The 23,372-nt window shown below is 45.4% G+C and overlaps 2 protein-coding genes across 2 annotated transcripts in view; both read right to left on the reverse strand.

Annotated features, from left to right (window-relative positions):
• ATP6V1E1 (ATPase H+ transporting V1 subunit E1) overlaps positions 1-18,277 on the reverse strand; it is a 33,260-nt gene extending 14,983 nt beyond the window's left edge. The window contains exons 1-3 of the mRNA XM_023192094.2: positions 18,192-18,277; positions 11,849-11,958; positions 11,439-11,505 (exon numbers count right to left, since the gene is read on the reverse strand). Coding sequence (XP_023047862.1) covers positions 11,439-11,505; positions 11,849-11,958; positions 18,192-18,248 — 234 coding nt within the window. The 5' untranslated portion in view covers positions 18,249-18,277. The remainder of the gene's footprint in view (positions 1-11,438; positions 11,506-11,848; positions 11,959-18,191) is intronic.
• Positions 1-23,372, reverse strand: part of MICAL3 (microtubule associated monooxygenase, calponin and LIM domain containing 3) — a 1,031,057-nt gene that overhangs the window by 698,449 nt on the left and 309,236 nt on the right. The gene's annotated exons all lie outside the window — the stretch shown is intronic.

Genomic DNA, 23,372 nt, shown 5'->3' on the forward strand with positions numbered 1-23,372 from the left:
AAAAAAAAAAAAAAAAGAAACATTATTATTATTATTATTATTATTATTATTTTAAAGACAGAGTCTCGCTTTGTCACCCATGCTGGAGGGCAGTGGCCCGATCTTGGCTCACTATAACCTCCACCTCCTGTGTTCAAGTGATTCTCCCACCTCAGCCTCCTGAGTGTTACAGGCGTGCACCACCTTACCCAGTTAATTTTTGTATTTTTAGTACAGACAGGGTTTCACCGTGTTGGCCGGGCTGGTCTTGAACTTCTGATCTCAAGTGATCTGCCCGCCTCGGCCTCCCAAAGTGCTGGGATTACAGGCTTGAGCCACCGTGCCCAGACTTAAAGAAACTTTAAAATGCAGTCTTTAAAGGGAGGCATAGGTGGGAAGACTGCTTGAGTCCATCAGTCTGAGACCAGCCTGGGCAACATAGTGAGACCTTGTCTATGTAAAATTAAAAAAAAAAAAAAAAAAAAATCAGGTGAGTGTGGTGGTGAACACCTGTAGTCCCAGATACTAGGGAGGCTGAGGTGCAAGAATCCCTTGAGCCCAGGAGTTTGAGGCTGTCGTGAGCCATAATCATACCACTGCACTCCAACCTGAGCAACTGTGTTTTATTTTTTGTTTTTTCTGAGGCAGAGTCTTGCTCTGTCGCCCGGACTGGAGTGCAGTGGCTGGATCTCAGCTCACTGCAAGCTCCGCCTCCCGGATTTTATGCCATTCTCCTGCCTCAGCCTCCCAAATAGAAATAAATGTCTTTGGCCAGGCTCGGTGGCTCATGTCTGTAATCCCAACACTTCGGGAGGCCAAGGAGGGTGGATCCCAAGGTCAGGAGTTCGAGACCAGCCTGGTCTCGGACTACAGGCGCCCGCCACCTCACCCGGCTAGTTTTTGTATTTTTAGTAGAGACGGGGTTTCACCGTGTTAGCCAGGATGGTCTCGATCTCCTGACCTTGTGATCCGCCTGTCTCGGCCTCCCAAAGTGCTGGGATTACAGGCTTGAGCCACCACGCCTGGCCGCAACTGTGTCTTTAAAGACTCAAGAGAAAGCACAGCCTCAGCCACATGCTGTAAACCCAGTATTCTGAGAGACTGAGGTGGGCTGATTCCTTGAACCCAAGAGTTTGAGGCCAGCCTGGGCAATAGAGTGAAACTCCATCTCTACTAAAAATGATTCTTTCATATTTAGGCTTGGGTCTCATCCCCAAAATATCTTATTATATATACGCAAATATTCCAAAATCCAAAAAATCTGAAATCCAAAAAACTTCTGGTCCCAAGCATTTCAGATAAGGGATACTCAACCTGTCTATAAGACATCTGGCTGAAAGAACCCTCAGCTCCTCCCCACCAAGAGTCCTCTAACATTTTTCCTCTTGTGCTGGAATCACCCTATCCACACTGGTCACACAGACAGGGACAGACAGTCCGAGTATGGAGACGAGGCTACTCCAGTAAATTAAGTAATACCAAGTTGTGGAGCGTGCCACTAGCCATTTGTATGAGGAATCTACTATGGAAAACATGGAAACGGTAATTAAGGACTTTTAAAAGGCCAATTCGTTTAGTCTAAATAAACTAAACTCTAGCTAAGCAGGCTAGAACTTAACTGGTATAAACTGTATTATCCCTTATCTGAAGCATGCCTGTCCACTATGTCACCATGAGGGAGGAAAGGTAAATTACTATCAATAATTACCATCAGTGTGATAAGCTACTAACATTCCAGTGAGACACCCTTTGATGTGATTCCAAGTTCAAATAACTTTCTGGTTCTAATCTGGCTCCTCATGTAGCTTTTCCACAGCTGTCTCTCACTGTCAACTACTGCAGTTCACATGTGGGCTTATCTGTATCTTACGAGTTTGGAAGGGAAAATCTGTCCAACTGAACCTAACTGCCCTGAGGATTCTGAAAATATTAGGAGTTTGCTCCTCAAAAGCAGGAAACCAAAACCTGATTATGATGTCAACAATAAAACCGTATCTCCCTGGCCCTGCGTAGTCTGAAGAGTCAGTGGGCATTCATTTCTTTTCTTTCTTGTTTTCTTTTTGAGACAGAGTCTCACCTTGTCGCCCAGGCTGGAGTGCAGTGGTGCGATCTTGGCTCACTGCAACCACCACCTCCTGGGTTCAAGTGATTCTCCTGCCTCAGCCTCCTGAGTAGCTGGGATTACAGGTGCACATCACCATGCCCGGCTAATTTTTGTATTTTTAGTAGAGACAGGGTTTCACCATGTTGGTCAGGCTGGTCTCGAACTCCTGACCTTGGGATCCACCCTCCTTGGCCTCCCGAAGTGTTGGGATTACAGACATGAGCCACCGAGCCTGGCCAAAGACATTTATTTCTATTTCATCTCTAACCACAGCAATAGAAATCTCCACTTCAGTACCAATGTCTCAGAATTTAAATGTTAGTGGTTATTTATTCTCCTTTAAAAAAGAAAACTTGGCCAGGCGCCGTGGCTCACAACTGTAATCCCAGCACTTTGGGAGGCTGAGGCAGGCAGATCACCTGAGGTCAGGAGTTAGAGACCAAGTTGGCCAACATGATGAAACCCTGTCTCTACTTAAAATACAAAAAATTAGCCTGTAATCCCAGCTACTCGGGAGGTGAGGCAGAAGAATTGTTTGAACCCGGGAGGCAGAGCTTGCAGTGAGCTGAGATCGCACCACTGCACTCCACCCAGGGTGACAGAGCAAGACTCCATCTCAAGAAAAAAGAAAAGAGAAGAAAACTTAAATTTATGGCAGGGGTAGTGGCTCCCGCCTGTAATCCCAGCACTTTGGGAGGCCGAGGCAGGCGGATCACCTGAGGTCGGAGTTTGACACTAGCCTGACCAACGTGGAAAAACTCCATCTCTACTAAAAATACAAAAGTAGCCAGGCGTGGTGGTGCCTGCCTGTAGTTCCAGCTGCTTGGGAGGCTGAGGCAGGAGAATTGCTTGAACCCGGGAGGCAGAGGTTGCGGTGAGCCAAGATTGCGCCATTGCACTCCAGCCTGGGCAACAAGAGCAAAACTCCGTCTCAAATAAAAAAAAAAAAAAAAGAAAGAAAGAAAACTTATGAGTAAGTTTTGAGGTTTGGGGAAATGATAAGAAAGAACTATCATTCATTCAACACTCATTTTGTTTCAGGCATTATACTAGTCACTTTACCTAAGTGATCTAACTTTTTTCTAAATAAGCTTCAGGTGGATGTTTCTCTCTCTTTTTTTTTTTGAGACAGGGTGTTGCTCTGTCACCCAGGCTGAAGTACAGTGGTGCAATCCTAGCTCACTTCTCCTGCCTCTGCCTCCAGAGTAGCTGGGACACCACCACGCCTGGTTAATTTTAATTTCTGGTAGAGACAAGGTCTTACTGTGTTGCCCAGGCTGGTCTTGAATGCCTGGGCTCAAGCTATCCTCCTGCCTCAGCCTCCCAAAGTGTGGGGATTACAGGCATAAGGGATGGTGCCTGGTCTCCTATTTTTTAATAGGAAATGAAGGGTTCAAAGGAGTCAATGGGGTTTAAAAATCTGCCCACTGAACAGCTGGGAAGGGTAAAAATGGAACTTAAACCTCAAAAGAATTCCAAAGCATGCACTCTTAATCCTGGAAAACATCTGGGCAGGCAAGGAAAAAGGATCAATACAGAAAAATATCTATAAAGGATTATGCAGCTTAGAACAAAACAGTAAACAGCTTGACTATTTTCTTTTAATTTTCACCCCGGTTCTGTATGTTCCCCCTTCCTTCCATCTTTTGTCAATATCCTTTTGTAACTGCGTGACAATTTCCCTTCCTTTCACAACTTCTTATTCTATGGATAAACTAGAAGCAAAATGTTTCAGAATAGCAAAATCCATTCAAAGCATGTATGTGTGCTTTTATGTAGATTGAATCCTGTTTGATCTACATCATCTCACAGTCTGTTTCAAAGCATGTATGTGTGCTTTTATGTAGACTGAATCCTCTTTGATCTCTATCATCTCACAGTCTGTTTCCTCATTGCTCCACATCTCTTATTTACAGGGTTCAATGATGGCAAGAAGTTAAGACTGTAAGCGGTTAAAAAAGAAACAAGTAGCTTTAGAATAACTGAAATTACATAAATGTTTATATTCTCAAAATTCTCATTGTAAGTCAGAGAAACAAAAGCTCAAGCTATATACTGAATTCAAGTTGCATGCAACAGTATACTTGGATTTGTTCCAAAAGAGATTAAAACACATAGCCCAGCTGGTGAACAGGCCATGCACCCTGCCTTCAGCTCCTCACCTCACATGCACTTCTCCCTTCTCACGCCATAACAATCTGGCTTTCTGCCTTCATCAGTCCAGTGAAACTGCTCTGGCAAATGTAAGAAATGACATCTTGACTGCAAGATCCAAAGACCACCATGCTCTTCCCACTGTAATTCTCTCAAACACTGAACACTGTATTAGAGACCATTTTGTTCAAGTTTGCGGTTCCCTTGGCTTCTCTGTATTCAACATAACTGTATTCATTCCCCCCGCGTTTCCTTAGCAATTTATTTTCTATTAAATCTGATGCTTCTCAGTTTATTTGGCCCGCTTCTCTTCTAATTCTCCATCCAAAACCACAGGGCTCTCATCTCTGTCCACAGCTCCAGCAGGGACTTCTGTGTTGTCTCCACATAAGCGCCTCTTCTCTCCTAACAGACTCATAGAGCTTCACCTGGAATCCTAAGGCAATTTAAACACAACGTTTTTTTCACCATTCCTTACCTGTTCTTCCTATATTTCTTTCTTTCTCTTTTTTTTTTGACATGGAGTCTCACACTGTCACCAGGCTGGAGTGCAGTGGTGTGATCTTGGCTCACCGCAACCTCTGCCTCCCGGGTTCAAACAATTCTCCTGCCTCAGCTTCCCAAGTAGCTGGGATTACAGGCACCTGCCCCCATGCCCAGCTAATTTTTGTATTTTTAGTAGAGATGGGGTTTCACCATGTTTGCCAGGATGGTCTTGATCTCCTGACCTCACAATCCGCCTGCCTTGGCCTCCCAAAGTGCTGGGATTACAGGCATGAGCCACCGCGTCCGGCCTGTTCTTCCTATATTTCTAATCTTCATTCCATCTACCAGTTGCCCAGACTACAAACCCTTACATCATTCTTGACTCCTTTGCGTTCACTCATCACAACTGTAAGTCACCAAGTCCTACAGATTCTACCTTTTTAGGATCTCTGGAATAGGCCTATCTTCTCTTTCTGCTGCCACCATTCTACTTCTTGACCAGGAAGGTAAGCCACACCATCCTTGTTTCTACTCCACATGGTCACCAGTGGTGTTTCTCTAACACAAATGTAACCGTTAAACACCGTTTCTCAAAGTGTGGTTCTCAGACTACCCGCACCAAGATTACCCTGAGCTGCTTGTTTAAATGCTGACTCCTGACTAGAATATAAAAGTCTCTGGAAATGGGAATGAACATTTGCATTTTAACAAGGTCCCCCAGGTGATTTTTATGCCCATTAAAGTTAGAGAATTAGGGCTGGGCGCAGTGGCTCACGCCTGTAATCCCAGCACTTTGGGAGGCTGACGGCAGATCACCTGAGGTCAGGAGTTCGAGACCAGCCTGACCAACATGGAGAAACCAAATCTCTACTAAAAATACAAAAGAATTAGCCAGGCATGGTGGTGCATGCCTGTAATCTCGGCTACTCGGGAGGCTGAGGCAGGAGAATCGCTTGAACCCAGGAGGCGGAGGTTGTGGTGAGCCAAGATCGCTCCATTGTACTCCAGCCTGGGAAACAAGAGCACAACTCGGTCTCAAAAAACAGAGAATTAGCCAAAAGGATAAAGTCCATATTCTTCAGCAGACACTCAAGGCCCTTCTAATCAGACCCTAATATGTGGCCTGTTCTCTGCCCACTACTCACTCTGCCAGACTACCTCCATTTCCTGCACATGTCAAATTCAGGCCTTGGTTTTTCACTCACACTGCTCTCTCCGTTCTGTCTCCCATCTCATGACTAATTCTTCAAGTCATGCTCAAACATCTGTAGTGGAGATATATTATCTTGTCCAGGTCCTGCTAGACTGCAGACTCCTCCTAGAGGGGCTAGCACAATACAGGACACGTGGGATAAACGTACTGTTAAATTCTGTTTTTTTTTTTTTTTTGAGACAGAGTCTTGCTCTGTGGCCCAGGCTGGAGTGCAGTGGCGCGATCTCAGCTCACTGCAAGCTCTGCCTCCCAGGTTCACGCCATTCTGCCTCAGCCTCCCGAGTAGCTGAGACTACAGGTGCCCGCCACCACGCCTGGCTAATTTTTTGTATTTTTATTTTTATTTTGAGACAGAGTCTCGCTCTGTCGTCCAGGCTGGAGTGCAGTGGCCGAATCCCAGCTCACTGCAAGCTCCACCTTCCGGGTGTACGCCATTCTCCTGCCTCAGCCTCCTGAGTAGCTGGGACTAAGTTAGCTGGGACTACAGGCGCCCGCCACCTCGCCCGGCTAGTTGTTTTGTATTTTTTAGTAGAGACGGGGTTTCACTGTGTTAGCCAGGATGGTCTCGATCTCCTGACCTTGTGATCTGCCCGTCTCTGCCTCCCAAAGTGCTGGGATTACAGGCTTAAGCCACCGTGCCCAGCCATGATCTGAATTTTATCTATGCCACTTCAAATTTTCCCTCTGAGGCCAGGCATGGTGGCTCTTGCCTGTAATCCCAGCTACATAGGAGGCTGTGTGGGAAGGACTGCTTGAGCCCAGGAGTTTGTGAGCTCTAAGTGCACCACTGCATTCCAGCCTGGGCAACACAGCCAGACCCTGCCTCTTTAAAAAAAAAAAATTCCTTCTAAAAGCCAACTAGTAATTTTTTATGTATTTTAATAGATTTAAAGCAGCTTACAGAAGTATATCTAATGAAAAGGTTAATTACTTTTTAAAAAGCAAATTAGAAAAAGTAGCTAATAAAATATAAACAAGTGGATTAAAAAATTAGAGCAAAGAGAAAATAAGGGAAAGAAATAATAAGTCAAAATTAGAAGTCAAGTCAAATCTGGCTGGGTACGGTGGCTCACGCCTGTAATCCCAGCACTTTGGGAGGCCGAGGTGGGCAGATCACGAAGTCAGGAGTTTGAGACCAGCCTGGCCAACACGGTGAAACCCCACCTCTACTTAAAATACAAAAAACTAGGCGGGTGTGGTGGCGGGCGCCTGTGGTCCCAGCTACTCGGGAGGCTGAGGTAGGAGAATGGCGTGAACCCGGAAGGCGGAGCTTGCAGTGAGCCGAGATTGCGCCACTGCACTCCAGCCTGGGCAACAGAAGGAGACTCCGTCTCAAAAAAAAAAAAAGAAGTAAAGTCAAATCCACTAAACCTATGGGTTGTTTACATCCAGTTACGAAAGGTCAGGATATCATCTAAGATACAGCAGCATCAGAGAATGTATCATTAAAACCATTTCTATAATATGTTAGATGATCTTTCTCAGAATCCTTTCTATTCTTAACATTATTAACCTTCAAAAAGGCAGCATTAAACAAAACCTAATTACAAAGCCTATTAATTAACCAAGATTATAACCTTTTGCTATAACCTTGTGTGTTATACAGCCCTTGCTACTTATATTTAGGAATGCTGCCAAGATATTAACATTACACGCCTCTAAACTTTTTTGACTTATACAAATAATAATATCTAAGCAGTAGATGTCACAGTTTCTTACTTTGGGCATAAATAATGAAAAGACTATAGTCAAGAGGCTTGCTGGGCATTAGGACCCAATAAGCTAAGAATATATATATATATTTTGAGACGGAGTCTTGCTCTGTCACCCAGCTGGAGTGCTATAGCAGGATCTCGGCTTATTGCAAGCTCCGCCTCCCGGGTTCACGCCATTCTCCCACCTCAGCCTTCCGAGTAGTTGCAACTACAGGTGCCCACCACCACGCTCGGCTGATTTTTTGTATTTTTGGTAGAGATGGGGTTTCACTGTGTTAGTGAGGATGGTCTTGATCTCCGGACCTCATGATCCGCCCGCCTCGGCCTCCCAAAATGCTGGGATTACAGACGTGAGCCACCGCACCCGGCCTAAACTAAGAATATTTTATCTACACAGGCCTATTGTGAGAAGAAAGGGTTATCACTGGAGACAGAGATGGGGATGGAGAAAGGGAACTAACATTTCTTTTTTTTTTTTTGAGGCGGAGTCTCGCTCTGTCGCCTGGACTGGAGTGCAGTGGCCGGATCTCAGCTCACTGCAAGCTCTGCCTCCCGGGTTTATGCCATTCTCCTGCCTCAGCCTCCGGAGTAGCTGGGACTACAGGCGCCCGCCACCTCGCCCGGCTAGTTTTTTTGTATTTTTAGTAGAGACGGGGTTTCACCGTGTTAGCCAGGATGGTCTCGATCTCCTGACCTCGTGATCCGCCCGTCTCGGCCTCCCAAAGTGCTGGGATTACAGGCTTGAGCCACCGCGCCCGGCCCGGAACTAACATTTCTTAAATACGATATGACAAATGTTATATGCCAGAGGACTTATATGTGTTCTCATTCGATTCTCATAAGTACTCTGAACCAAACATTATAATGTATATACATAACATAGATAATGAATACAAGAGAAAACTGAGGGTGGGAAACAGTAATTTAGACAAACGAGTATGGCAGAGTTGACATTTAAACTCATAGCTGATTGATTCTTAAGCCCCAAGCCCTTCTACAACAAACTACCTTCCCTAAGACATATTGTTGGCCGGGCACGGTGGCTCACGCCTGTAATCCCAGCGCTTTGGGAGGCTGAGGCGGGCGGATCACAAGGTCAGGAAATCGGGACCATCCTGGCAAACATGCTGAAACCCTGTCTCTACTAAAAATACAAAAAATTAGCCAGGCGTGGTGGCAGGTGCCTGTAGTCCCAGTTACTCCAGAGGCTGAGGTGGGAGAATGGCATGAACCCGGGAGGCAGAGCTTGCAGTGAGCGGAGATCGCGTCACTGCACTCCAGCCTGGGCGACAGAGTGAGACTCCGTTTTGAAAAAAAAAAAAGAAAGACATACAATTATTTAGGCTGGGCACAGTGGCTTACACCTGTAATCCCAGCACTTAGGGAGCCTGAGATGGGCAGATCACAAGGTCAGGAGTTTGAGACCATCGTGGCTAATATGGTGAAACCCTATCTCTACTAAAAGTAAAAAAAAATTTAGCCAGGTGGTGGCGGGCACCTGTAGTCCCCACTACTCGGGAGGCTGAGGCAGGAGAATCGCTTGAACCCAGGCGGAGGTTGCAGTGAGCCGAGATTGGGCCACTGCACTCCAGCCTGGGCAACAGGGCAAGACTCAGTCTCAAAAAAAAAAAAAAAGACATACTATTATTCTAAAAGCTGGTTACAAATTAGTTCAGTCAATCCAAGTTGCTGAAGGAATGTGAATCCTCTGGAAGGAAATCAACTCCTGATTATTGACACTTTAGTGAAGACACAAAATAACAGTTGTCCTGAGCCAGTAACATTTTGCAGGCAACATTTCCCCAGGAATCTCTTGACTCTTTCTTTTGTATTTTAAAGGGGATGAGCTAATTCCATGTGGCAAGATAAATCGGCAACAGATTTTGTTATCTTCCCATATTCCTGGAGTTTAAAAGCAGATAAAGCACTTAAACTTGGGGCAACTTTTATTATTTGAAGTAATATGGGAGTTCTGTCAGTAAATCATCTCTGTGGTGTCCGGTCCTAAGTATCAGTCCTTTACACTTAACATCCTCACTGACACCTACCTCTGGAGGATTCTTGGCCCCTCAAACATGTCCAAAAGTCAAGCCCCCCAGGGATGCCAAAACAAACAAACAGAAAAAAGAACGAGTTATTTTTCTTTTTCTTTTTTTTTTTTGAGATGGAGTCTCTTGCTCTGTCACTCAGGCTGGAGCGCAGTGGCACGATCTCGGCTCACTGCAAGCTCCGCCTTCTGGGTTCACGCCATTCTCCTGCCTCAGCCTCCGGAGTAGCCGGGACTATAGGCGCCCGCCACCATGCCCAGCTAATTTTTTGTATTTTTAGTAGAGACGGGGTTTCACCGTGTTAGCCAGGATGGCTCGATCTCCTGACCTCGTGATCCGCCCACCTCGGCCTCCCAAAGTGCTGGGATTACAGGCGTGAGCCACCGCACCCAGTGTTATTTTTCTTAAGAAAACATTTCAGCATCTTGACTTCCCATTTTTGTTAACGGATCCACCATTCTCCTAGTACATCCACACCTGATACTCAGAATTTAGTGATGGACTTGGAAGAAAAGGCAGTCAGTCAATGTCTGGAAAGTCTTCCTGTAAAATCCATCAACACTAACACCGCGACTCAGTTCTCACTGCCACCATCAATTAAAAAGAAGTGACAATCTAGTAAGAACTGATCAATCTAACGGCCGGGCGCGGTGGCTCAAGCCTGTAATCCCAGCACTTTGGGAGGCTGAGACGGGCGGATCACGAGGTCAGGAGATCGAGACCATCCTGGCTAACACGGTGAAACCCCATCTCTACTTAAAAAATACAAAAACCTAGCCGGGCGAGGTGGCGGGCGCCTGTAGTCCCAGCTACTCGCGACGCTGAGGCAGCAGAATGGCGTAAACCCGGGAGGCGGAGCCTGCAGTGAGCTGAGATCCCGCCACTGCATTCCAACCAGCCTGGGGAACAGAGCAAGACTCCGTCTCAAAAAAAAAAAAAAGAAAAGAAAAAAAGAACTGATCAATCTAATAAGAACTGACAACTTGGAATGCCAGTTCGTCTTTCTGTCTCACCTAATAAAACAGTATGTCTTCCATTTATTCAAGTTCTAGATTTTTAGTTTTATACCTGTTTTTATATAGGATTTACTCCTAGTAATTTAATAATTTCAGTAGCTATTATAGAGAGATCTACTTTTTATTTTACAGTCACAATGAGTAACAGTGGAAACAGCAGGTATCCCTGTTTGGTTTATGAATATAATCCAAATAGCTCTATGCTTTCTCAATGAAGTGGTATGCTTCTGGAGGTTTCTGCCCTCTTCCTTAGAGGACTGTAATACTTTCCATATGGTTTTCTTTTTTCTAGCCTCTTCCCTGTTAAATTTAGCCTGCATGCTTATATCGTGAGCCTTATCTATGATATTCTCCACAAAATAATACCAAAGTTTCCACAGCTTTCTGTTGAAAACAGGTGAAGTTCTTTAGCCTCACACTCATGGCCTCTGTATTAACCATCCGATGGTTCTAGTCTCATTGCTTCCTGTACTCTCATGTACTGTGCAGTCCTCCTATAGTGTGTGCTATGATCCAGGAGTCTTACATGCTCGTTAGATCAGAAAGTCCTTTAATACAGGGCTTGGCTCTTACTCACTTTTATATTTATTATAATAATTTGTTGAATATTTTCTCTCTAAAAATTATTCAATCAACTCCTTAATTAATGCTAACTAGTAATCTACAATAGGCAAACAAATAAACATGTAATAATTTTATAACTAATAGGGGTTAATTACTCACTGTGATGAGGTCATCTCTCGCTCTGAGGACTTTGAGTCTCGCTTGATTCATCAAATTGGACATCTGACTGCAAAATGGTATTGAAAAATAGCATAAGTAACAACTTAAAACTGTAGAGAAAGAACTTGAACTCCTAGGCTGAAGCAATCCTCCTCCCTCAGCCTCCCCAAAGCACTAGGATCACAAGCGTGAATCACCTTGCCCAGCCTGCAGTTTCATCTTTGAATAATCCTGTCAAGCTTCGATTTTCACAAATGAAGAAAGAGAATTTAAACAATCTGTCGATTAGTAGTAGGTGGTCGAGTAAAGACCTGAATCTATATATGCCTGACTCCAAAGCGCCTGCTCCGTCTTCATCTCATGACTTCGGAAAACTTCTTAGCTTAATACTGCAACCCAGATCTACTTACATTTTCTTCTGCTGCTCAATCTGTTTCTCTTTCTTCTCATAATATTCCATAATCTTTAGTCTTTGAGTTTGCACAAGCCGACCTTTCTCTATGTTGAACTCTTCTTCTGCCTACAGGGAAATCAGTCAATATTAATTCATTACATCAAGTTTTGATTAACGGTTTTATTTTAAACAGCTGGTGACTTGCTTATGAACACTAATTTCATATATAAAACAGAAAATTGGCCAGGCGCGGTGGCTCAAGCCTGTAATCCCAGCACTTTGGGAGGCTGAGAAGGGATGATCACAAGGTCAGGAGATCGAGACCATCCTGGCTAACACGGTGAAACCCAGTCTCTACTTAAAAAAAAAAACACAAAAAAAACTAGCTGGGTGAGGTGGCGGGTGCCTGTAGTCCCAGCTACAGGGGAGGCTAAGGCAGGAGAATGGCTTAAACCCAGGAGGCGGAGCTTGTAGTGAGCTGAGATCTGGCCACTGCGCTCCAGCCTGGGCAACAGAGCGAGACTCCGTCTCAGAAAATAATAAAAATAAAAATAAATAAATAAATAAAACAGGAAATTTATTGTGACTCATTTTCAAGGATTCTAATTTATTCAAAAGGAAAGATCAGCAATTTTCATTACAAATGACACACCAGGAAACTAAAAATTTCATCAAGGATAACAGTAACCAAATTACTAAAGGATATAATTGGGTAGAATATTCTGCACATGAAAAAATTACCACACATTTGAAACTTAATCCATTAGCTTGTTAGTGGGCCAATGAAAATGACATAGAACTTGAAAGTTTAGAAGATCCTGGCCAGGTAGGATGGCTCACACCTGTAATCCCAGCACTTTGAGAGGCCCAGGCAGGCGGATCACACAGTCAGGAGATCGAGATCACCCTGGCTAACACGGTGAAACCCTGTGTCTACTAAAAATACAAAAAATTAGCCAGGTGCGGTGGCAGGCACCTGTAGTCCCGGCTACTCAGGAGGCTGAGGCAGGACAATGACGTGAACCCGGGAGGCAGAGCTTGCAGTGAGCGGAGATCGCACTGCACGCTAGTCGGGGGACAGAGCAAAACTCTGTCTCAAAAAAAAAAAAAAAAAAGAAGATCCAGATTACTCCCCATAAAATTTGGTCGCATAACCTCAGGCTTAGTGTCCTCTCTTGTAAAATGAAGTTAAAAAATTAAGAAGTTGGTTGGGAAAAAAAAAAAAAAAAGAAGTTGGTTGGGTACAGTGGCTTATGCCTGTAATCCCAGCACTTTGGGAGGCCGAGGCAGCTGGATCTCCTGAGGTGGGGAGTTCGAGACCAGGCTGATCAACACAGAGAAACCTCGTCTCTACGAAAAATATAAAACTAGCCAGGCATGGCGATGCATGCCTGTAATCCCAGCTAGTCGGGAGGCTGAGGCAGGAGAATCGCATGAACCCGGGAGGCGGAGGCTGTGGTGAGCCGAGATCGTGCCACTGCTCTCCAGCCTAGGTAACAAGAGTGAAACTCCACCTCAAAAAATAAAAATAAAAAATAAGAAATAAAAATAAGGCCGGGCGCGATGGCTCAAGCCTGTAATCCCAGCACTTTGGGAGGCCGAGATGGGTGGATCACGAAGTCAGGAGATCGAGACCATCCTGGCTAACCCGGTGAAACCCCATCTCTACTAAAAAATACAAAAAGTAGGCCGGGCGCGGTGGCTCAAGCCTGTAATCCCAGCACTTTGGGAGGCCGAGACGGGCTGATCATGGGGTCAGGAGATCGAGACCATCCTGGCTAACACGGTGAAACCCCGTCTCTACTAAAAATACAAAAAACTAGCCGGGCGAGATGGCGGGCGCCTGTAGTCCCAGCTACTCGGGAGGCTGAGGCAGGAGAATGGCGTAAACCCGGGAGGCGGAGCTTGCAGTGAGCTGAGATCTGGCCACTGCATTCCAGCCTGGGCGACAGAGCGAGACTCCGTCTCAAAAAAAAAAAAAAAAAGAAATAAAAATAAAAAATAAAAAAGTTTTAGGCTAGGCATGGTGGCCTACGCCTGCAATCCCAGCACTTTGGGAGGCTGAGGTGAGCAGATCATCACCTGAGGTTGGGAGTTCGAGACCAGCCTGACCAACATGGAGAAATCCCATCTCCACTAATAAAAAAAAATTAGCCAGACATGGTGGCGCATGCCTGTAATCCCAGCTACTCAAGAGGGAGAGGCAGGAGAAATGCTTGAACCAATGAGGTGGAGGTTGCGGTAAGCTGAGATCGCACCATTGCACTCCTCCCTGGGCAACAAAAGTGAACTCGTCTTAAAAAAAAAAAAAAAAGTTTTTTCCCTCATGGGTAAGTGTGGCATATATTTAAAAATATAAATTATGGGCTGGGCACCATGGCTCACGCCTATAATCCCAACACTTTGGGAGGCCAAGGCAGGCGGATCACAATGTCAGGAGTTCAAGACCAGCCTGGCCCACATAGTGAAACCCTATCTCTACTAAAAATACAAAAATTAACCATGTGTGGTAGTGGGCGCCTGTAGTCCCAGGTACTCGGGAGGCTGAGGCAGGAGAATCGCCTGAACCTGGGAGGCAGAAGTTGTAGTGAGCTAAGATTGTGCCACTGCACTCCAGCCCGGGCGACAGTGCAAGACTCCATCTCAAAAAAAAAACCAACCCCTGGGCGTGGCAGCTCCCGCCTGTAATCCCAGCAACCCAGCACTTTGGGAGGCTGAAGCAGGTGGATCATGAGGTCAGGAGTTCCAGAGCAGCCTGGCCAATATGGTGAAACCCCGTCTCTACTAAAAATATAAAACAATTAGCTGGGCGTGGTGGCGGGCACCTGTAATCCCAGCTACTCAGGAGGCTGAGGCAAGAGAATCTCTTGAACCCAGGAGGTGGAGGTTGTAGTGAGCCGAGATTGTGCCACTGGACTCTAGCGTGGGCAATAGAGGGAGACTCCGTCTCAAAAATAAATAAAATAAATAAATACTTGAGATAGAAATGCATTTACTGAGGCCGGGCTCAGTGGCTCATGCCTGTAATTCTAGCACTTTGGAAGGCTGAGGTGGGTGGATTGCCTAAGTTCAGGAATTCAAGGGCCAGCCTGGGCAACATGGTGAAACCCCGTCTCTACTAAAATGCAAAAAATTAGCTGGGCATAGCAGCGTGCGCCTGTAGTCCCAGCTACTCGGGAGGCTGAGGCAGGATAATCGCTTGAACCTGGAAGGCGGAGGTTGCAGTGAGCCGATATCGTGCCATTGCACTCCAGCCTGAGCAACAAGAGCGAAACTCTGGCTCAAAAAAAAAAAAAAAAAAGTAAGAAATGCATTTACTGAAATAATAGCTGAAATAGGACTTCTGTATTTGATGCACAAAGAGAAACTATCACAAGAAACTATCATCATCAAAATAATATTAAGCAATATCTTATCAGCTGTTATGTATTAATGGGAGGGAAAATAATCTTTTCTTCCTGAAATGATAAACTCGTCAAATAGCCCAAGGTTTCAGAGACTTTTATTTCTACAGTACCAGGCACATAAAAATTTAAGGCTGTACTAAAAGGACAATGAAAATATTAAACAATGTATCTTGGTCATATTTTATTTTATTTACTGATTTTTTTCTTGAGACAGAGTCGGGATGGAGTGCCATGGTGCGATCTCAGCTCACTGCAACCTCCGCCTCCTGGGTTCAAGCGATTCTCCTGCCTCAGCCTCCTGAGTAGCTGAGACTACAGGCGTGCACCACCACACCCAACTAATGTTTGTATTTTTTGTAAAGGTGGGGTTTCACCATGTTGGCCAGGCTAGTCTTAAACTCCTGACCTCAGGTGATCCACCTGTGTCAGCCTCCCAAAGTGCTGGGATTATAGGTGTGAGCCACCGCCCCGGCCATATTTTGGTAATATTTTAAAAGCAAGCTTTAAAAAATGCGTGTTACGATTATACCTTCGGAAAAGAACATTTTGATATACTGTTAAGGAATATAAATTGGCATAAGCAATGTGCAACTGAAAATGTAGATAAAACTTCTAAATGCTGATGGAAGGACACCTTTGTAATGGGTGGGGTTTTCATTTTATACCGTATATACTTACAAACTTTTTTTTTTTTTTGGAGACAAGATCTCATTCCATTGTCCAGGCTGGAGTGCAGTGGCATGATCTCGGCTCACTGAAACTTCTGCATCCCAGGTTCAAGCGATTCTCCCGCCTCAGCCTCTGGGTAGCTGGGATGACAGGCACGCGCCACCATGCCCAGCTAATTTTTGTATTTTTAGTAGACACGAGGTTTCACCATGCTGGTCAGGCTGGTCTTGAACTCCTGACCTCAGGTGATCCACCTGCCTCAGCCTCCCAAAGTGCTGAGTGATTACAGGTGTAAGCCACCAAGCCCGGCCTAAACTTTATTTTTTTGCAATGAGCACCGATTAACAAAAAAGCTAACCACTGAAACACTACAACCTTCTCTAGTCACCTATCACAGTTCACCACAGTTATTAAATATTTGAATTTTGGTTTCCATGAGAAAATGAACCATCCATTACTTTTCTACCCTCTAACATAAAATTTCAGGACACTTATTGGCAATCACAACAATTAGAAAAGAAAATTTATTTTTTAATGTTAAAGATACAGACATTTCCAATGAAGAATTTATTAAGGTAAAATTTAAATTAAAAAGTAAATAAAGGCCGGGCTCACGCCTGTAATCCCAGCACTTTGGGAGGCCTAGGCGGGCAGATCACGAGGTCAGGAGATTGAGACCATCCTGGCTAACGTGGTGAAACCTCATCTGTACTAAAAATACAAAAAATTGGCTGGGCACGGTGGCTCACGCCTGTAATCCCAGCATTTTGGGAGGCCGAGGCGGGTGGATCACTTGAGGTCAGGAGTTCCATACCAGCCTGGCCAACCTGGTGAAACCCTGTCTCTACCAAAAATACAAAAATTAGCTGGGCGTGGTGGCAGGCGCTTCTTATCCCAGCTATTGGGGAAGCTGAGGCAGGAGAATCACTTGAACTTGGGAGGCGGAGGTTGCAGTGAGCCAAGATCACACTATTGCACTCCAACCTGGGCGACAGAGCGAGACTCCATCTCACAAAAAAAAAAAAAAAAAATACAAAAAATACAAAAAATTAGCTGGATGTGGTGGCGGGTGACTGTAGTCCCAGCTACTTGGGAGGCTGAGGCAACAGAATGGCGTGAACCCAGGAGGTAGAGCTTGCAGTGAGCCAAGATCGGGCCACTGCACTCCAGCCTGGGCGACAAGAGTGAGACTCCATCTAAAAAAAAAAAAAAAAAACAACAAAAAAAAGTAAATAAATAGGGCCGGGCACGGTGTTTTACACCTGTAATCCTACCACTTTGGGAGGCCCACACAGGTGGATCACCTGAGGTCAGGAGTTCAAGACCAGCCTGGCCAACATGGTGAAACCCTGTCTCTATTAAAAATACAAAAATTAGGCCGGGCGCGGTGGCTCACGCCTGTAATCCCAGCACTTTGGGAGGCTGAGACGGGCGGATCACGAGGTCAGCAGATCGAGACCATCCTGGCTAACACAGTGAAACCCCATCTCTACTAAAAAATACAAAAAACTAGCCGGGTGAGGTGGCGGGGGCCTGTAGTCCCAGCTACTCGGGAGGCTGAGGCAGGAGAATGGCGTAAACCTGGGAGGCGGAGCTTGTAGTGAGCTGAGATCTGGCCACTGCACTCCAGCCTGGGCGACAGAGCGAGACTCCGTCTCAAAAAAAAAACACAAAAATTAGACAGGCGTGATGGTGCATGCCTGTAGTCCCAGCTACTTGGAAGGCTGAGGCAGGAAAATCGCTTGAACCTGGGAGGCAGAAGTTGCAGTGAGCTGAAATCAGGCCGCTGCACTGCAGTCTGGGTGATGAAGTGAGACTCTGCCTCAAAATGAAAGAAGGGGCCAGGCACTGTGGCTCATACCTATAATCCCAGCACTTGGGGAGGCCAAGGCAAGCAGATCTCAAGAGATTGAGACCATCCTGGCCAACATGGTGAAACCCCGTCTCTACTAAAAATACAAATATTAGCTGGGTGTGGTGGCGCGTGCCTGTAATCTCAGCTTCTCAGGAGGCTGAAGTAGGAGAATCACTTGAACCTGGGAGGCGGAGGTTGCAGTGAGCGGAGACTGCGCCACTGCACTCCAGCCTTGGAGACAAGAGTGAAACTCTGTCTCAAAAAAAAAAGAAAGAAAGAAAGGAAGGCAGGAAGGAGGGAAGGAGGAAAGAGACTTTTATCAGTCCTATGCAATCTGTTGTTAAACAGTTTTGCTAACAATATTATTTAGCAAAGCAAAGCAATATGGAAACCATGATAACTTCTTAAAACTAGAAAATGAATCTCACCTTTGCATCTATTTCTTCTGCTTTCTCATTGGCTTCTTGTTCAATGAAAGCCATCATATGCTTTATCTATAAGGAAAAAACATTTTACTTTTTAATTTAACAAGATGGAAATATATTTTCTGATTCATTAAACAATCAACCATAGGTAGGTGCAGTGGCTCATGCCCGTAATCCTACCACTCTGGGGTGCCAAGGAGGGAGGACCGCTTTAGGCCAGGAGCTGGAGACTAGTCTGGACAACACAATGATACCCTGTGTCTCTACTAAAAATTTAAAAAAGTCAGTCACTTACTGAATGCACACTGTGCTAGGCACTGAGTACAAGGATAAGTGAGATCATTCCTATTCTCAGGAAATTTAGGATCTAAAATTTGTTCTAGCAAATAGACCAGATAAAATACTCAATAACACAGATAAATAGGACATTCATCCTCCTCTCAAGGAACTTGGAATACAAGTTAGCCAGCACCCTCCCTTTCTCTTCTCCACCTCTAAGGAAGTATGCTGAAGAGCTATCTATATTTACACTTTCAACTGGAGCACCTCTTTCTCTCAACACTGCAGTCTCACTTGCACCCTCCTCTGTACTCCACTCACAGTTCTCTCATAAAGTGACAATCTCCTCGCTCCTTGATCTTAGCCTTTTCTTACTTGATCTTTCAGCATCAGCAGATGTGTTCAGCAACATTCTCTTCTTTTTTTTGTTTTGAGATGGAGTCTTGCTCTGTTGCCCAGGCTGGAGTGCAGTGGCACGATCTCAGCTCACTGCAAGCTCTGCCTCCCGGGTTCAAGCCATTCTCCTGCCTCAGCCTCCCAAGTAGTTGGGACTACAGGCGCCCGCCACCATGCCCGGCTAATTTTTTGTATTTTAGCAGAGTTGGGCTTTCACAGTGTTAGCCAGGACGGTCTCGATCTCCTGGCCTTGTGATCCGCCCGCCTCGGCCTCCCAAAGTGCTGGGATTATAGGCGTGAGCCACTGCGCCCCGCGAGCGACCTTCCCTTCTTCAACAATCTTCCCTTTGCTTTCACGACTTCCTCCTGTTCTCCTTTCCAGTCTCCTTTGGGGCCGTACTCTTCCACTCTGCCTCCTAGACAGTCCTTTTTGAATATCCTACTCATAGTCATCTAAATTCAACACACTCAATACTGAACTGCTCACCACTCCTCTCCCCACTTCTCACTTTGAGCTGTCTCTCAGGGATTAGCACCAACACCCAACCGTGACTATTCCTCCTACCTCAGTCCTCATATCCAACCAATCACCAAGTCCTATTAATTCTCTCTTAATAGTTCTTTACCTTGCCCACCTCACTCCACTGTCAGAGCCACTACCATAGTCCTTGCCATCATCATCTCTCAGCTGAATTATTACAACAGCTTCCAAATTTGTCTTCCTGCCACTATTCTTGTTCTTTCTCATCTACTCTACATTGCCACCAGAGAGATGCTTTCAAAATGCCTATCCTGTCATGTAACACTCTACCCCCGCTTAAAATAAAGATTTTAGAAGGTACAGGATCTTATCACTGCTTATCTTTCTTTTTTTGAGACAGTGTCTCTGTCTCCCAGACTGGAGTGCAGTGGCATAATCTCGCCTCACTGTGACCTCCGCCTTCTACAGCTCAAGCGATCCTGCCACCTTGAGCTCCCCTCCCCCGTAGCTGGGACCACAGGTGCATGCCACCACGTCCAGCTTATTTTTGTATTTTTTTGTAGAGAGGGGTTTCGCCATGTTGCCCAGGCTAGTCTTGAACTACTAGGCTCAAGCGATCCGCCTGCCTTGGCCTCCCAAAGTGCTGGGATTTCAGGTGTGAGCCACCGTACTCAGCCCACTGCTTACCTTTCAAGCATCATATGAAACAACAAACCCTTCACTACTCACCATCTTCAGACTCTTAGTTCCTGCCACACTAAACTTATTTCAGTTCCCTGAGCTGACCATTCTTTCTCATCTCCAAGATTTCAAACATGCTGTTCCTTCCACTTGGAACATTCTTCCTTCTCCTCTTCACTCAGCTAACTTCTCCGGCCTCAGCTTGTATAACTATCACCTCCTTAGGTAAATCTCTCCTGTACCTAGAGTACTTTGTGCTTCCTCTACCATGGCACCTAAACTTGTAACTGCTGTTTATTTGTCCCTATCCTCAACTGAACTATGAGGCTGGGAACTTGTTAAAGGTTTCTAGGGCCGGGCTCGGTGGCTCATGCCTGTAATCCCAGCACTTTGGGAGGCCGAGGCGGGTAGATCACAAAGTCAGGAGATCGAGACCATCCTGGCTAACACGGTGAAACCCCGTCTCTACTAAAAAATACAAAAAATTAGCCGGGCATGGTGACGGGAGCCTGTAGTCCCAGCTACACGGGAGGCTGAGGCAGGAGAATGGTGTAAACCCGGGAGGTGGAGCTTGCAGTGAGCAGAGATCCAGCCACTGCACTTCAGCCTGGGCGACAGAGCGAGACTCCGTCTCAAAAAATAAAAAATAAATAAAAATAAAAAAATAAAGGTTTCTAGATCACCAGCTACAACTGGAGAGAAAAGTCCAATGAAGGCTTCTGAATGGGGCTTGGGATGACTCATCCAACTCAGACTCATAAAATAAGTATCATCTCTTGTGGTAGATATCAAATATACCCAAGTAAAAATCCAGCCAACGCAGCTCATCAAACTCACTGGCTGTGGGATGGGATGGTAGCTTCATTTCCTAAGGGCTCTACCTAGAAGGAGTGATGAAATCCAAAAAGAAAAAAAAAGCTAAAACTTGATGTAGGATCTCTAGGTCATTAATTCATTTTGTTTATTAATTATCCCACTAAAAGGTAAGCACCACTGAGTATAGGGATCTCGTCTTTGATGGCAATGTGAACCCAGAACATGGAATAGCCACCACCATAGGAGGTGCTCAAAAAAATTTGTGAATGAATGCAAATCTGTTGGGAGTTTCAAGGCTTCTAAGGAATACGAGGTATCCCAGATACTTTTTAGGGTTTACCAATCTGTAAACAATCTCCATAGCAGCTTCTCCATGTAACACAAGATATCATACATCTTAAGTATACTTAGGTGTATCAAAACGAATTAAGAAAGCACTACGGGGTGGGGAGATAGGGGAGGGATAGCATTAGGAGAAATATCTAATGTAGATGACAGGTTGATGGGTGCAGCAAAAACCACCATGGCACGTAGTATACCTATGTAACAAATCTGTACATTCTGCACATGTATCTCAGAACTTAAATAAATTTAAAAAAAGACAAAGAAAAGAAAACAATACTGCCCGGGCACAGTGGCTCACGCCACCCAGGACTTTGGGAGGCCAAGGCAGGAAGATCACCTGAGGTCAGGAGTTCGAGACCAGCCTGGCCAACATGGTGAAACCCCGTCTCTACTAAAAATACAAAAATTAGCCAGACGTGGTGGCGGGTGCCTGTAATCACAGTTACTTGAGAGACTTAGGCAGGAGAATTGCTTGAACCTGGGAGGCTGACGTCTCAGAGAAAAAAAAAAAAAAAAAGGAAAACATTACCAAACTGTACACTTAAAAATAGTTAAGAAGGCCGGGCGTGTTGGCTCAAGCCTGTAATCCCAGCACTTTGGGAAGCCGAGACGGGTGGATCACGAGGTCAGGAGATCGAGACCATCCTGGCCTACCTGGTGAAACCCCATCTCTATTAAAAAACTACAAAAAACGTGCCGGGCGCGGTGGCTCAAGCCTGTAATCCCAGCACTTTGGGAGGCCCAGACGGGCGGATCACGAGGTCAGGAGATCGAGACCATCCTGGCTAACACGGTGAAACCCCGTCTCTACTAAAAACTACAAAAAACTAGCCGGGCGAGGTGGCGGCACCTGTAGTCCCAGCTACCTGGGAGGCTGAGGCAGGAGAATGGCGTAAACCCGGGAGGCGGAGCTTGCAGTGAGCTGAGATCCGGCCACAGCACTCCAGCCTGGGTGACAGAGCGAGACTCTGTCTCAAAAAAAAAAAAAAAAAAAAAAACCTACAAAAAACTAACCGGGCAAGATGGCAGGCACCTGTAGTCCCAGCTACTCGGGAGGCTGAGGCAGGAGAATGGCATAAACCTGGGAGGCGGAGCTTGCAGTGAGCCGAGATCGCGCCACTGTATTTCAGCCTGGGCGACAGAGCAAGACTCCGTCTCAAAAAAAAAAAAAAAAAAAAGTTAAGAAGGCTGGGCATAATTGGCTCACACCTGTAATCCCAGCACTTTGAGAGACCAAGATGGGCATACTGCTTGAAAAGCCAGGAGTTCAAGACCAGCCTGGGCAACATAGTGAGACCCCTGTCTCTTAAAATAAAAAAAGATAGTAAATTTTGTTATGTATTTACAATTTTTAAAAGTGAGGCAAGAATACAACCTTCTAGCACCAAAGTCTTAAAGAAAACATACAAGGAGGCTGAGGCGGGCAGATCATTTGAGGTCAGGAGTCCGAGATCAGCCTGACCAGTATGTGAAGCCCTGGCTCTACTTAAAAAAAAAAAAAAAAATTAGCCAGGCTTGATGGTATTCTAAGGAATACAAAGTATCCCAGGTACAGTGTAATCTCAGCTACTTGGGAGGCTGAGGCAGGAGAATCACCTCAACCCAGGAGGTGAAGGTTGCAGTGAGCCAAGACCAACAGAATGCTCTGTCTCAAAACAAAACAAAACAAAATAAAAAAACCGACCGGGCGCGGTGGCTCACGCCTGTAATCCCAGCACTTTCGGAGGCCGAGGGAGGTGGATCACCTGAGGTCGAGAGTTCAAGACCAGCCTGACCAACAAGGAGAAACCCCGTCTCTACTAAAAATACATTAGCCGGGTATAGTGGCGCATGCCTGTAATCCCAGCTACTCAGGAGGCTGAGGCAGGAGAATCACTTGAACCCGGGAAGCAGAGGTTGTGGTAGATATCCTGCCACTGCACTCCAGCCTGGGCAAGAAGAGCGAAACTCCATCTCAAAAAAAAAACAAAACAAAATGAAACAAAAAACATATAGGATGATTTTAGAAGGGACAGTTTTTTTGTTTTATTGAAAATCTTGGAGCCATCCTACTTTTCTTTTTCTTTTTCTTTTGGCAGTTGAGTTGTTACATACTCTGGATTCCAACCTCCACGGTCACCATCGTGTTTCTAACCCTACTTTTTTTTTTTTTTTTGATGGAGTCTCGCTCTGTCGCTCAGGCTGGA

Source organism: Piliocolobus tephrosceles, chromosome 19 (genome assembly GCF_002776525.5).
Source record: "Piliocolobus tephrosceles isolate RC106 chromosome 19, ASM277652v3, whole genome shotgun sequence".
Classification (NCBI taxonomy): Eukaryota; Metazoa; Chordata; class Mammalia; order Primates; family Cercopithecidae; genus Piliocolobus; species Piliocolobus tephrosceles.